The sequence below is a fragment of the Lipotes vexillifer genome, unplaced genomic scaffold (genome assembly GCF_000442215.2).
Source record: "Lipotes vexillifer unplaced genomic scaffold, Lipotes_vexillifer_v1.1 scaffold279, whole genome shotgun sequence".
NCBI classification, from domain to species: domain Eukaryota; kingdom Metazoa; phylum Chordata; class Mammalia; order Artiodactyla; family Lipotidae; genus Lipotes; species Lipotes vexillifer.
In genome coordinates this window covers 931,992-947,516 of record NW_006780759.1, presented here as the reverse complement: position 1 = coordinate 947,516, position 15,525 = coordinate 931,992, and the positions used below count along the sequence as shown (strand labels likewise).

The 15,525-nt window shown below is 45.0% G+C and overlaps 1 protein-coding gene across 2 annotated transcripts in view; it reads left to right on the top strand.

Annotated features, from left to right (window-relative positions):
• PHEX (phosphate regulating endopeptidase X-linked) overlaps positions 1 to 15,525 on the top strand; it is a 198,757-nt gene that overhangs the window by 85,448 nt on the left and 97,784 nt on the right. For both annotated transcript variants that reach the window (XM_007454158.1, XM_007454159.1), the window contains exon 12: positions 5,899 to 6,000. In XM_007454158.1, coding sequence (XP_007454220.1) covers positions 5,899 to 6,000 — 102 coding nt within the window. The remainder of the gene's footprint in view (positions 1 to 5,898; positions 6,001 to 15,525) is intronic.

The following is a 15,525-nucleotide window of genomic DNA, read 5'->3' as shown; positions in this document are numbered from 1 at the left end:
ATCCTTAAGCCAAAGAGACATGTTTGGGGATGGCGTATTCTCTCCTTCAACAACAAAATTGAGAGGAGGGTACAGAGATTTCGTGGAATGGCGATTTCCTCAGTTCTTGCCCTTCTCAAGGGAAAGAATTCAGTCAGGAGGCATAGAGCAGTTTTAAGTAGCAAGAGTTTTATTAAGCAGAGCGAAAGTACACTCCCAAGAAAGGATGAGAGTGGGCTACCTGGAAACCAGAGCAGCCCTGCAATGGGATAGGGTTGGGTGTGTCCTATGTCATTTGATTGTCAAGTTGATTGACAGCTTTAGGTTATATAACTTTCCTGCTAGTATGCAGGCACTTACCCATAAGCACCCAAGCAGAACCCATGGGGTGGGGCGGTGAAGCAAAAGCCGCAATGCTAAGTTATTACAAGTGAGGCATAACGAACCCTGGGTTACCTTGAGTCACCTTGTAGGTCTTGGTGCGCCTGCGTCAACCTGTGCTGGCGGTTTTGTCTTGCTTGGTCCTGATACGGCTGGGAACCTAGTGGTGGTCCTCGGCCACAAGAAGGAGGATCTCTGGGTGTGCTCTGTCCACCAGGTGTCCTGGTGGGAGAGGGAAAGATGAACCGTCCAGGATGGGGCAGGACCCTCTCATGTCTGACTAGCTACCTAACACTCCTGCCCCTGACACATGCATAGTTTCTCTCATTAACATCACTCACTTTTCTTTTTTAAACTGAATGTGAACCTACATTGACACATCATTATCACCCAAGGCATATAGTTTACCTTAGAGTTCACTCTTGTACATTCTGTGCATTTGAACAAGTGTATGATGACATGAATCTCTCATTATAATATCGTACAGAGTATTTTCACTGCCCTGAAAATTCTCTGTGCTGTGCCTGCCTATCTCTCCCCTCAACCACTGCACCACCAGGGAAGCCCTGGCAGGTGGATTCTTAACCACTGAGCCACCAGGGAAGCCCCGTCCAGTTAACTTTTAAAATTTTATAGCCAATTTAAATTTATGTCCAGTTTATGGCCTTTTGATTTAAAAAAACAGACTTTATTTTTTAGAGCTGTTTTAAGTTTGCAGGAAAATTAAACAGAAGGTGGAGTTCCCACATACCCCCACCCCTACACATGCACAGCCTTCTCCACTATCAACATCCTCTGCCATATTGGCACACTGGGTGTAATTGATGAACCTACATTGACACATTATTATCACCTCCAGTCCACAGTTTACTTCAGGGTTCACTCTCGGTCATGTACATGCTATGGGTTTTGAAGAATGTATAATGACACATATACACCATTACAGTATCGTGCAGAATTGTTTCTGCACTGTAAAAATCCTCCATGCATCACCTATTCATCCCTCCTTCCCCGCTAACCTCTGGCAACCGCTGATCTTTTTATTGGCTCCACAGTTTTGCCTTTTCTGGATGTGGTATCATTGCAATCATACAGCATGTAGCCTTTTCAGGTTGGTTTCTTTCAGTTCGTAATATGCACTTAAGGTTTCTCCGTGTCTCCTCATGGCTTGCTAGCTCATTTCTTTTTAGCACTGAGTAATATTCCATTGTCTGGATGTACCACAGCTTGTTTAGCCAGTCACCTACTGAAGGGCACCACAGTTGCTTCCAAGATTTGGTAAGTATAAATAAAGTCGCTATAAACATCTGGGTGCAGACTTCTGGGTGGACATAAGTTTCTGTCTCCTTTGGGTAAACACCAGGGAATGTGATTGCTGGATTGTATGGTGGAAGTACGGTTAGTTTTGTAAAAAAGCTACCAAACTGTCTTCCAAAATGGCTCTCCGATTTTGCATTCCCACCAGCAGTGAGTGAGAGTTCCTGTTGCTCCACAGCCTCTCCAGCGCTTGGTATTGTCAGTGTTGTGGATTTGGGCAATTCTAATAGGTGTGTAGTGCTGTCTCATTGTTTTAGTTTGCATTTCCCTCATGACGTGTGATGTGAAGCATCTTTTCTTACGTTTGTTTGCCATCTGTATGTCTTCTTTAGTGAGATGTCTGTTAAGGTCTTTGGCTCATTTTTTAATCAGATTTTCCGTTTCCTTCTTCTTGAATGTCCATCAGTACGTAAACACAGGTAAATCTCTCACGTGGGCAGCTACCACAACAGCAGCAGCAACAAACAAATGCACACAACCCAAACTCAGAACCCTCAGAACCCTCTCTTAACCCTATATCCACTTGTACCCTGTCTTTGCTTCCTCTCTTTCATAGACAGACTCTCCGACTGGGTTGTGCAGACTTGATGCCTCCACTTCCCAGTGAGGTCTGGCCTTTGTCTTCACCTGTCTTTCTCTTCCAACATTCTAAGTCTTAGAAAATGGTGACTATAATTTGTAATACTGTATTGTATATTTGAAAGTTGCTAAGAGAGGAGATCTTAAAAGTTCTCATCTCAAGGGAAAAAAAATACTCTAACTATGTTTGGTTGAAACGGAGCAAGACTCTGCGGGGCCCTCCCTGGTACAAATCTTTTCCGTGTCCAGCGTTTCTTATTCGCAGGAAAAAGGCTTCAGGCTCCTTGACCTTCCCTGAGTTCCCAAGGGCAGCTTCAAACAGTTGCTAAGCAGGGAAGGGAGGGAATGCAGAAACAAAGGAGGAGGAATAAGGAGAAAACAGTGCAGCAGAGTCCTGGTTCCTCCTCAGGGGATACGCATAGCCGTATATCTCTGCGTTCTTCTGCAAGAGCTAAGGCCCCCACCCAGGTGGAGGATGGTAACTCCAGGCTGAGCGCAAGATTCCTGGAGCACCGCCCTGTTACCTCACCACCAACCAGTCAGAAGAAAGTCATACACCCTGCAGCCCTCACCCCAAATTTTGCCTATAAATACTTCTCCCTGAAAACTGCTGGGGAGTTCAGGGTGTTTTGAGGCTGAACCACTCGTTCTCCTTGCTTGGCCCTGCAATAAGCCTTTCTCTGCTCTAGGCTCCGATGTTTCAGATTGTTTGGCCTCACTGTGCGTTGGGCAGATGAACTTGTGTTTGGTAACATGGTGATGGGTGTTAACTAGACTTATTATTGTGATCATTTCATAATATATACAAATATCAAATCATTATGTTGTATACCTGAAACTAATATATGTCAATTATAACTCAATTTTTAAAAATGCAAAAAAAAAAAAAACAAAACAAAACAGAAAAGAAAATGGTGGCAGTATCCATCTGGTTGCCTGTGCCTGAAGCCTGGGAATTAACCTGACTGTTCCCACCCTTTCCTCACCTCCCCACATAAAATTAATCACCTTGTTCCATTGATTCAGTCGCTGAATCTCTGGCAAATTAATGCACCCATTTCTTTCCATCCCTATTGCCCCTCCCTAGTTCGGGAAGATACTGTTTCTCTCTTTATGTGAAGGTGACAGCCTGGCTGATGTGTGTTGCTGCATGATGATGTTGGAGAGGAAGAAGTATTCCTCTCCCCTTCTAAATTCTTCTGGCTGATATAAGAATTAACTTGATGTGATAGTGACAGCAGAAAATCAAACAAAGTTAAGTAACATATATGCATGGGAGAGACCAGGGAAAACTAAGCAGCTTGCCAAAATGGCCAAAGCCCTCACCTTATATACCATCTTCAGCTAAAGACAAAAGAAGATGTCAGTCAGTTATGGGGCAACACTAGGAAAAGTGCAGGAAAGGACGGTGATTGTGATGAAGATTTAAGTCCATGACTTCTCCATTGATAGGAGTTTCTGGAGATTTAAGTCATCCTCCTCTTCCAGGTACGGAGGGGGAGACACCCTTCAAATGGAGATTTCCCTTACAAATGGAGATGTTTCTTACCAACGGGCAACTGCTATCTGGTTTTCAGATCCCTTCCTATGTCTGCTGTTCCTCAGAAAATGACCAGCTTAAAACAATTGATATGCCAAAGAGACATATTTTAGGGTGGCAAATTTTGCTCCCCTACAGTGATGTCATAAAGACTTAGGGGTGCTGGTGACTCCAGAGGCAAATGATCTAGGCCCTGAAGATTTCCTCGTTGTTTTAGCACCCTCCTTCTGTGGGTTTTCTGTTTGAGATGGTCACTGCTGCATCTCTCTCTGTTTTCTTCTACTTTCCTGGCGTTTTCCTCTGATTTCTGAGGGACACCTCTGTTGCTCCTGGACGTTCTGACCTCACAACTGTCATTTACCTCTGAGGTCAGGTCCTGGCTCTGACCCTTCCCAGCTGTAAGAGCTGGAAGAGATCATGGACTCTCTCTTTCTCTCTCTCTCTGTCTTTTCAAAAATATTTATTTATTTATTTGGCCGCGCCAGGTCTTAGTTGTGGCATGTGGGATCTTCGTTGCGGCGTGTGGGATCTTCGTTGCGGTATGCAGGATCTTTAGTTGCGGCATTTGGGATCTTTTAGTTGCAGCATGAGGAATCTTTAGTTGCGGCATGCAGACTCTTAGTTGCGGCATGCGAAGTCTTAGTTGCGGCCTGTGGGATCTAGTTCTCTGACCAGGGATCGAACCCAGGCCCCCTGCATTGGGGGTGCAGAGTCTTAGCCACTGGATCGCCAGGAAAGTCCTGGTCGTGGACTCTCTTGACTCGTAATTTTCTTATCTGTAAAATAAGTGGCTTCCCTACACCAGTGAGTCTTCATCCTGGCTGCACATTGGAATCACCTGGAGGGGCATTGCCTTCCCTACACCAGTGAGTCTTCATCCTGGCTGCACATTGGAATCACCTGGAGGGGCTTTCCCGCCTCCATCTGCTGTTTGTTCTTATTTACATACAATGGAACCCAGCCCACTGATTTCCAGCTCTTATTCCCTTACAACTGTTATTGAACTGAAAACGTAGCTGAAAACTTATTAAACAGAAAAAAACTATTTTGAGCTTTGTGCTGACAATTCATTATAGAACCAAGGAAACATCTAAATTTCTTTCTTTCTAGAATTAATGCTAAAAATGGACTTACACCTCCATAATTTCAAATGAAAATTTTCATTCTGGTGCCAAACCTGGTATTATATGCTTTCTTGAGTGTCCTATTAGGAAAAATGAAGCATCTGTGTAGGAGAATGGAATTTCGATTGCTTTGCACCCCTAGACAAGCAGGGCCTCCCCAGACTGCGCCATGTGGGCTGCTGAAGTTAAGTGTTAGCGTCTCTCTCCCCCAGTCCTCTCTGCTGACCCACAGATGCTGGAAGAAAAGCCAGGGCAAACACGTCATCACTGTAGGTGTGGTCTCACGCCTGGACCACTTTGAAACAGGGCTTTCAGAAGACCCTGTTTCTGTAGCAGCCCCCTTGAGACCTAACCATTTTAGACTTGAAATAGCGCGCGACTTTTCTGAGCTGTCAGAGAGGAGAGAGGAGAGCAGGAAGATGACAGAGAACAGCCACGCATTTGGTTTAACCGCTGGCATTAATTTGGAGAGGACTGGGGTCTTGACATAAGTGATTCATACTGGGAAGTGTCTAGGGTGCTGGCTCTCCCTGCCTGTTTCTCTGTTGACAGTATCTCTTTCAACTGTTCACTCACTTTCTTCTGCAATACCTTTCTGAAGTACACAGCCCATGCCTTTGCTTTTTTCTCTCAAGCCCTTATTAACCTATTGAAATTAGTTGCACCCTTGACATGGGTGCGCTAATACAGTAGCTACAGGTAAGTTATTAGTCATAACCTATGGCGAATTCCTTTCCTCATGTAATCCTTTTACAAGTGGGCCATCACATTGTTCTCAAGGAAAGAAATGGTTAGTTTTCTTCTAGTAATGGGGGGAAAAGGCATTTTCCTGGGCAAAGAAATGCTGCCAGAGCATGGAGTCAAGCTTAAAGGAGCCTCTTTCACACTGTGTTTAGCCTTGGGCTATTTATCGTGGCCCAGAAAAGCTTGTCTGAAGCTACTTGGTTTTGACCTGCTTCTTTGGGTATTTCCTTATAGATGGAGGAATTGATTGAGGGTGTTCGATGGGCCTTTATTGACATGCTGGAGAAAGAAAATGAGTGGATGGATGCAGGGACGAAAAGGAAAGCCAAAGAAAAGGTAAGGAGTCCTTTTGATGAAAAAAATATGACTTCTGGTTTTAATGGATTTTCATGCTCCCCATTGACTGTGTAGTGGATTTTTATATTGACTGAGCTGTTGACTCCAAATGACCCCAGAGTTAGGTGTCTGTTCTGGGATGAATACAGATATTTTATTACCAGGAGGTAAGAGAAAATAAGATCTGACTTTTTCAAACTGCGTTTTCAAACACCTTGTAATTCAGCCTTTCCTTCTCTCCTAATTGCCGTCTGTAAGAGCCACGTGGCTTGCTGCCCAGCGAATTTTGCCATTAAACCATCAGTGGCTACGGCAGAATGCAGATCGGTGGGGAGCCAGGGGGAGCAGCTGGCAGAAGAGCCCTCAAGACACAAAGAAGAAAAACCCATATTAGCTGTGTGTGCTGCTCCGTGCACGATGTGTGCTAATGTCCTCAGGCAAATCCTCTACTGTAACCAAGCAGACCTACTTCCTAACCCATCGTTTTGTGCAAATGATCCAAATAGCATGCTTATAAACTGGAGACCAATAGTAGACCGTCGCGCAGGAATACAAAAACATTTCCTAATAGAAGCGGACACTTGCTAGGCCTTGTAAACCTTTCTGGCAACAATATAAGGGGATAAGTGAGAAAAGTATTAGCAGCCTTGCTGTTTAGAAGTAAAGAATGGGACCCATCTTGAGTTCTAGGTATTCTGATGGAGCTGGAGCTTGCATGGGTCGGAAACTCCTGCTACATTCTTTTTTTTTTTTTTTTTCTTTTAACATCTTTATTGGCGTATAACTGCTTTACAGTGGTGTGTTACTTTCGGCTGTATAACAAAGTGAATCAGCTGTACATAAACATATATCCCCGTATCCCCTCCCTCTTGTGTCTCCCTCCCACCCTCCCTATCCCACCCCTCTAGGTGGTCACAAAGCACCGAGCTGATCTCCTTGTGCTATGGGGCTGCTTCCCACTAGCTCTCTGTTTTACATTCGGTAGTGTATATGTGTCCATGCCACTCTCTCGCTTCGTCCCAGCTTACCCTTCCCCCTCCCCGTGTCCTCAAGTCCATTCTCTACGTCTGCGTCTTTATTCCTGTCCTGCCCCTAGGTTCTTCAGAACCCTTTTTTTTTTTTAGATTCCATATATATGTGTTAGTGTACGGTATTTGTTTTTCTCTTTCTGACTTAATTCACTCTGTATGACAGTCTCTAGATCCATCCACCTGACTACAAATAACTCAATTTTGTTTCCTTTTAGGGCTGAGTGATATTCCATTGTATATATGTGCCACATCTTCTTTATCCATTCGTCTGTCGATGGACACTTAGGTTGCTTGCATGTCCTGGCTATTGTAAACAGAGCTGCAATGAACATTGTGGTACATGACTCTTTTTGAATTATGGTTTTCTCAGGGTATATGCCCAGTAGTGGGATTGCTGGGTCGTATGGTAGTTCTATTTTTAGTTTTTTAAGGAACCTCCATACTGTTCTCCCTAGCGGCTGTATCAATTTATATTCCCACCAACGGTGCAAGAGAGGGTTCCCTTTTCTCCACACCCTCTCCAGCATTTATTGTTTGTAGATTTTTTGATGATGGCCATTCTGACTGGTGTGAGGTGATACCTCATTGTAGTTTTGATTTGCATTTCTCTAACGATTAGTGAATGTTGAGCATCCTTTCATGTGTTTGTTGGCAATCTGTATATCTTCTTTGGCGAAATGTCTATTTAGATCTTCTGCCCATTTTTGGATTGGGTTGTTTGGTTTTTTTGATACTGAGCTGCTTGAGCTGCCTGTATATTTTGGAGATTAATCCTTTGTCAGTTGCTTTGTTGGCAAATATTTTCTCCCATTCTGAGGGTTGTCTTTTCGTCTTGTTTATGTATTCCTTTGCTGTGCAAAAGCTTTTAAGTTTCATTGGCCCCATTTGCTTATTTTTGTTTTTATTTCCATTTCTGTAGGAGGTGGGTCAAAAAGGATCTTCCTGTGATGAATGTCATAGAGTGTTCTGCCTATGTTTTCCTCTAAGAGTTTGATAGTGTCTGGCCTTACATTTAGGTCTTTAACCCATTTTGAGTTTATTTTTGTGTATGGCATTAGGGAGTGTTCTAATTTCATTCTTTTACATGTAGCTGTCCAGTTTTCCCAGCACCACTTATTGAAGAGTCTGTCTTTTCTCCATTGTATATTCTTGCCTCCTTTATCAAAGATAAGGTGACCATATGTGTGTGGCTTTATTTCAGGGCTTTCTGTCCTGTTCCATTGATCTGTATTTTCTGTTACTGTGGCAGTACCATACTGTCTTGATTACTGTAGCTTTGTAGTATAGTCTGAGGTCAGGGAGCCTGATTCCTCCAGCTCCCTTTTTCTTTCTCGAGATTACTTTGGCTATTCGGGGTCTTTTGTGTTTCAATACAGTTTGTGAAATTTTTTGTTCTAGTTCTGTGAAAAATGCCATTGGTACTTTGATAGAGATTGCATTGAATCTGTAGATTGCTTTGGGTAGTATAGTCATTTTCACAATGTTGATTCTCCCAATCCAAGAACATGGTATATCTCGTGGTATATATATCTGTTTGTATCATCTTTAATTTCTTTCATCAGTGTCTTATAGTTTTCTGCATACAGGTCTTTTGTCTCCCTAGGAAGGTTTATTCCTAGGTATTTTATTCTTTTTGTTGCAATGGTAAATGGGAGTGTTTCCTTAATTTCTCTTTCAGAGTTTTCATCATTAGTGTATAGGAATGCAGGAGATTTATGTGCATTAATTTTATATCCTGCTACTTTACCAAATTCTTTGATTAGCCCTAGTAGTTCTCTGGTGGCATGTTTGGGATTCTCTATGTATAGTATCATGTCATCTGCAAACAGTGACAGTTTTACTTCTTCTTTTCCGATTTGCATTCCTTTTATTTCTTTTCCTTCTCTGATTGCTGTGGCCTGCTGCATTCTTAATGGATGCTGCTCTTCAGCTGGGAGACTGAACTTAGGAGCATCTCTTCTTTAGAGAGGCATTTTTGAAACTTACTGATGATACCAATCACCTGGGGTGCCTGGACTGTGTCTAGCTTTCTGGGCTCCTCCCTAGCAAGGTCTGATTTAGTGGATTGAGGGTGCAGTCCGAACATCTGTGATTTTAACCAGTCTCCTTGGTGGTTCTTATCCTTAGGCAGGCTTCGGGTCCTCTGCTTAGAGTCATACTGCGTCACGCTGAGCACAAAATTTTTTGCATTATGGTCAAGGAACAAAGAGGGAGAGGGTTTTCAGAGCAGGGAATCTGCTCTGTATGATACCATAATGGTGGATACATAGCATTATACATTTGTCCAAACCTGTAGAATGTGCAGCACCGAGAGTGAACCATAATGTAAACTATGGACTCGGGGTGATAATGGTGTGTAAATGCAGGTTCATCGATTGTAACAAATGTCCCACTCTGGTGGGAGATGTTGATAATGGGGGAGGTTGTGCATGCGTTGGGGCCGGGATTATATAGGAACTCTGTACTTTCTGCTCAATTTTGCTGTGACCCTAAAACTGCCCTAAGAAAGTCTATTAAAGAAGAAAAGAGGTCAACATTCTGGGATTGCTTAGCCTTGTTTAATGGAGAATGTACAGAGGTTTAGCACAGATATTTTGTAGAGCTTTAATACTCCTGAGGTGGATAAACATGGCCATAGATATTTTTGTCAATAGACATGGAAAGACTGTTCAGTGTTTCATAGTGAGGAAAGAACTTGGGTGGCAGTGTTGGGGGTGGGGGCGTGGTGTTGGAGGAAGACAGGGTAAGTTTGATTTTTTTCCCCTTGGAGAACCTGTCAGAGCTGTCTTAAGTCATGTAAGGCACAAGCTGTTGAAGGCAGGAGCATGCGGGCATGCGGGCAGGAGCATCTACCCACTCCAGATGGCAGATGAAACTTTGTGCACCAACATACTGTTGTTGTTGTTTGAACGCTTCATTTATTTGCTGGGCTAGCTCATGATATCTGGAACAGAGCAAGTCTTGCCCTGGGCAGTTGAGAGCCCAGCACACTGGGGGCTCTTGATCCTAGCCTGACCCCTTGTGGACTGAGGGCCACCGACGTGGAGGGTGGGCTGGAGTGGTGAGTAGTATGTGTGTGTTATGAATGGATGGATACCAGGGGAATGCTCTGGGGACCCTAGTCAGTTTTTTGAAAAGTATGGCTGGTGATTGCCTTAGGGGGATCTTCTGGGTTGCATAAGGGAGTGGGTGCTTTTCAGTTGGGCCTTCTAGGCAAGTAGCCATGGGTCCTTCCTGAAGGAGGATTATTCCCAGTCCTTCTAATGTTAGACACATTCTTCTTTGCCCCCTGAGTTGCTCTCGAGTCTTATATGTTTTTTCAAGGAGAGCCCTCACTTTTTCTTCTAAAAGTGCTCTTTGAATGCTGCACTGTCTTTGAGCTGAGTTCAACCTGCCAGCAACTCAAACTAGTTCCTCGACAGGTGCAAATATCAAAGGTAGTTGTTCGGCTGGAAGTCACCAGGTTCCCTGAATATATCTTGAATGTCAGACTTCAGAGCAGTTCCTTTTTTTTTTTTAATTTAATTTTTTTAACATCTTTATTGGAGGATAATTGCTTTACATTGTTGTGTTACTTTCTGCTGTATAACAAAGTGAATCAGCTGTATGTATACAGATATCCCCATATCCCTTCCCTCTTGCGTCTCCCTCCCTCCCACCCCTCCAGGCGGTCACAAAGCACCGAGCTGATCTCCCTGCGCTATGCGGCTGCTTCCCACTAGCTCCCTATTTTACGTTTGGTGGTGTATATATGTCCATGCCACTCTCTCACTTTGTCCCAGCTTACCCTTCCCCCTCCCCGTGTCCTCAAGTCCATTCTCTAGTAGGTCTGCGTCTCCATTCCCGTCTTACCCCTAGGTTCTTCATGACCTTTTTTTTTTTCCCTTAGATTCCATATATATGTGTTAGCATACGGTATTTGTTTTTCTCTGACTTCACTCTGTATGACAGACTCTAGGTCCATCCACCCCACTACAAATAACTCAATTTCGTTTCTTTTTATGGCTGAGTAATGTTCCACTGTATATGCGTGCCACATCTTCTTTATCCATATTCATCTGTCGATGGACACTTAGGTTGCTTCCGTGGCCTGGCTATTGTAAATAGAGCTGCAGTGAACATTGTGGTACATGACTCTTTTTGAATTATGGTTTTCTCAGGGTATATGCCCAGTAGTGGGATTGCTAGGTCGTATGGTAGTTCTATTTTTAGTTTTCTAAGGAACCTCCATACTGTTCTCCATAGTGGCTGTATCAATTTACATTCCCACCAACAGTGTAGGAGGGTTCCCTTTTCTCCACACCCTCTCCAGCATTTGTTGTTTGTAGATATTTTGGTGATGGCCATTCTGACTGGTGTGAGGTGATACCTCATTGTAGCTTTTTTTTCTTTTTTAAAATTAGTTAATTTATTTTTAACTGTGTTGGGTCTTTGTTGCTGTGCGTGGGCTTTCTCTGGTTGCGACGAGCGGGGGCTACTCTTCATTGCGGTGCGCGGGCCTCTCATTGCGGTGGCTTCTCTCGTTCCAGAGCACGGGCTCTAGGCATGTGGGCTGTAGTAGTTGTGGCACGCGGGGTCTAGGGCTCAGGCTCAGTAGTTGTGGCACACGGGCGTAGTTGTTGCACGACATGTGGGATCTTCCTGGACCAGGGCTCAAACCCGTGTTGCCTGCATTGGGAGGCCGATTCTTAACCACTGCGCCACCAGCGAAGTCCCCCATTGTAGGTTTGATTTGCATTTCTCTAATGATTAGTGATGTTGAGCATCCTTTCAGGTGTTTGTTGGCAATCTGTATATCCTCTTTGGAGAAATGTCTGTTTAGGTCTTCTGCCCAGTTTTGGATTGGGTTGTTTGTTTTTTTGATATTGAGCTGCCTGAGCACCTTGTATATTTCGGAGATTAATCCTTTGTCAGTGGCTTCGTTTAGAGCAGTTCCTTTAATGAAAGGTGAGAAAGAGGGAATGTAGTCTACGAATTTCCGGCAGTTCTCCAAAGCAAGTCGGGCTCTGGACCCCAGAAGATGTGGGTTTTCTTTTTCCAAATTAAATGAACATGGAGATCTGGAAATGACCTCTGGGTGGAGCTCATAGCACTCACAAAGACGTTTAGAGAGCTGAAGGCTCTTATGTAGCTTTCTGCTATGGGGTTGTTTTTGAAAAATTATTTTTTTTCTTGCCCTTTTTCTAGGCTGTCCTTGATTTGATTGCCTTTTAATAGTCAGCATGAAAGGAGAGGCTCTGCCTAATAATTTCTTGAATCGTAGATGGAAATCTCTGACTATCTTAGGGCTTTGTCTTTCTGATACTGAGCAGCCCCTGCCTTAAGACAGGATTTGCCTGCGTTTGAAGTGGAGGTGAATAATTCGCCTGCTCTTCTGGTATGACTTGGCACTGTTCTTAGGGCATGTGTTGTATCCAGTATATCACCCAGGCGGAAGATTTCTCATCAGTAATAGTGCCCACAGTGGGCCAGCGCTGAGTCACTTGGCAACCCATTGGGAAAGCTGGAAAAATGTTGCAATTTGTGAGGGGAAGAAGCTTTCCTTTCTCTCACAGTCAGGCTCTGGTCTGCAGCTAATTACAGTGCCTCCTGAGGGGTATTGACCTCAGCATTCCCTAGTGACCTGCCTCCTGAACAGGGAGGGTCCAGATGCCTGCAGTGGGCTGAGGCCTAGCACCCTGGCTTTTGTGGTGGTTACTGCAGTCTCAGAATGGAAGCGTGGGGATGTGGCCTTGTCGTTCTCTTTGCTAAGGGTGATTACTGTAAAAGATAAACAAGGATGCCTCTGCTTCCGTGAATGAAGGGTAGATGTGTTATCTCTATCTCCCTGCCTTTCCCCTCTCATTTCTCAGGAGGTCATGAGTAGTTTTGTGTTGTGAAACCAACAGTGTAGGTTTCGAACTGGAAATTTAGTCTGGTCAAATAAGCACCAATTTTTGTTTAGGATTCTATGTTCCCTGCAGGCGTATGCTCTTATTATAAACAAGCAGCAAAGGACAGGAGGCCTGTTAATTTTCTCTGGCTGTTGTAGCTGTTGAATGAGTGTAAGGTGATACAAACTATTTTGGGGGGTACCTTCTAGAGGGTTTGCCTTTTCCAGAACAGAGTAGCAGGGTCTCAAGGTCACTACGCTACGTAATGATTGTGAGGCCTGGCAGGAAGGGATGCAGCACTGCCTTTGGCTGCCCTGGTGGTGGGCACTAGGCTTGTGCTGATGAGCTCTGTGTCACCCCTAGAGAAAAAGACCCTGATGGAACTCCTAGGAAGGCAGCATCCTCAGGATGCTGTGAGTGCCCTTAACCTTAGCCACAGCAGGTACAGAGGGTTCCCAAGAAGTCTGTCTCGTGGTCCCATCAACCTGAGCGTGTGACTCCCAGGCACATGCTTTGGGTGAGGTGGGAAGAGTTTTCCTACAGAGGGCCAAACAGAAATTGAGCTCACCTCTTTGGCTTTGTCTCTGTTGGGCAGGGGAAATAACCTTTCCTTCCATCCTTCTAAGTTCTTAACTTGGGTCCATGTCACGAAAGACAGATTAACAAGAGAAAAGCGAACAAGGTCACTAACAGGTGTATCTCATACACACGTGAGAGAAACTCAGAGAAATGAGTAACTCAGAGAAGTGGCTTAGAACTCCGGCTTATATGTCATCTAAAGCAAATGACAGTAAATTTGTAGAGAAAGAAGAAGAAAAAGGGCAAGTAGCTTTAGACTTCCAAAAGTGGCAGATGGTGGGAATGTGAATATATGGGGAACTAGTGGTAGATACGGGCTAGTTAGTTGTTATGTAGATTCATGTGCTGCTGTCTCCAGGCCTATGAGGTCTAAAGTTGTCTCAGTGATTCACTTTTGTCCTCCCTCATAGAGAGGGGAGGAGGGACAACTTTTTTTTTTTTTTTTTTTTTTTACATCTTTATTGGGGTATAATTGCTTTACAATGGTGTGTTAGTTTCTGCTTTATAACAGAGTGAGTCAGTTATACATATATATATGTTCCCATATCTCTTCCCTCTTTGTCTCCCTCCCGAGGAGGGACAACTTTGAAAATTTATGTCCTTTTAGGCAAATTGGGGGAGAGCAGGAGCTTTCCTTGTATCCACTGCTTCTCAGTTGCCTTCAGCTGAAAATAATTTTTATGTCAAAGAGGCATATTTTGGGGTGTAATTCTGGTTTCCTTTATCTTTAAGCTCTGCCCAGCCCTAGGTGTTGGATTTGCCCCAGGTGTCCAGCATGGACCAACCATGTTGGTGTCCTGCCCACATCTGAGCCCAGTGGTTCTCGGGGTGTGCTTCTAGACCAGCAGCAGCAGCCGCCTCCCTGGGGACTCATTAGAGATGCAGATTTTCAGGACCACCCCGACCCGGTGAGCTGGGGGGGCACTAACTGCCCTTGCCATCACCATTTCACTGCACTCCTGTCTGACTTCAGCTGCCAGCACCCGCATTTCCCCCGACAGCTTTCTCTTCCCACTGGCGCGTGCTAGGCCACTCACCCAGAGGGCCCAAAGGTCCGGGAAGTGAGCACAACCCAGTGACTGATGGGAGTTGCCCTAGCCCCCTCCTCCCTCGACTGTGTTCTGCCCAGGCTCCCGGCGTTTCCCCAGTGCGGTAAGCGCTAGTCGCTCCCACTGACAGCTGGCTCCATAAGATCCCCTTTGTTGACTGCCTGTCTTTCTCTGTTCACCTCCCCAGTCCCCTACCAGTGTTTGGTGTCTCTTTCACGTCCCAGTTGAAGTGCTTGCACTCCAGTCCTTGTCTCGGATCGGTACCTGGGGGCTCCCCAGCTAGGACACAGCCTCTGGGGTGTGACTTTTCCCGTCCTCCCTCTCCTTAAGGTGACAACGCATTTCACTGCATCTGGATGCTAGCAGTGCTTCAGCAAATTCAATTCCACAGACTTTTCCAGAAGCCACAGCGTGCCAGGTACTGGGCTAGGAGCTGCGTGTTCAGAGATGGTCAGTTGCAGCCCCGTTTCTGCGGGGGTTTCCACACTGCTAGGCGAGCACAGCAGTGACACGGGTCCTGCGAAGATGAGGAGAAGTCTTAATGTGATGGAGACGCGGACTGGTCCTGGGGTTCTGGAGGAGGAAACCTCTAAGGAGCCCAAGCACCCTGTATGAGGGCACCTGGCTTGCGGGGCCCACTCTGCCACCTCGCTCTTCCTTGTCACAGCCCTTGTCCCTGCAGCCTGTGAGCATGGCTTCTTCTGGCTCTTCCTTACTTATTAATCCCAACAACTTTGCATCCAGCTGTCACTTTCCCTTGGTACCTTCACTTCTGCTTCGTCTCACGTATTCCTTTTAAATTGCTTTGTAGAAAAAAAGAAAGGGAAGGGCTTGTGTCAAACTGTGCCCTGCCCTTGCCTGTGAGAGATTCAAGCCTGTTTGTGTGGGTGCTTAAGAATGCAGTCACCCCAGTTCCTGCATCCGCTCCAGCGCTCACCTAGGAACACACAGGGACTGACGAAATAGCATGTGAACCATCTTTCAGGCTCCCCC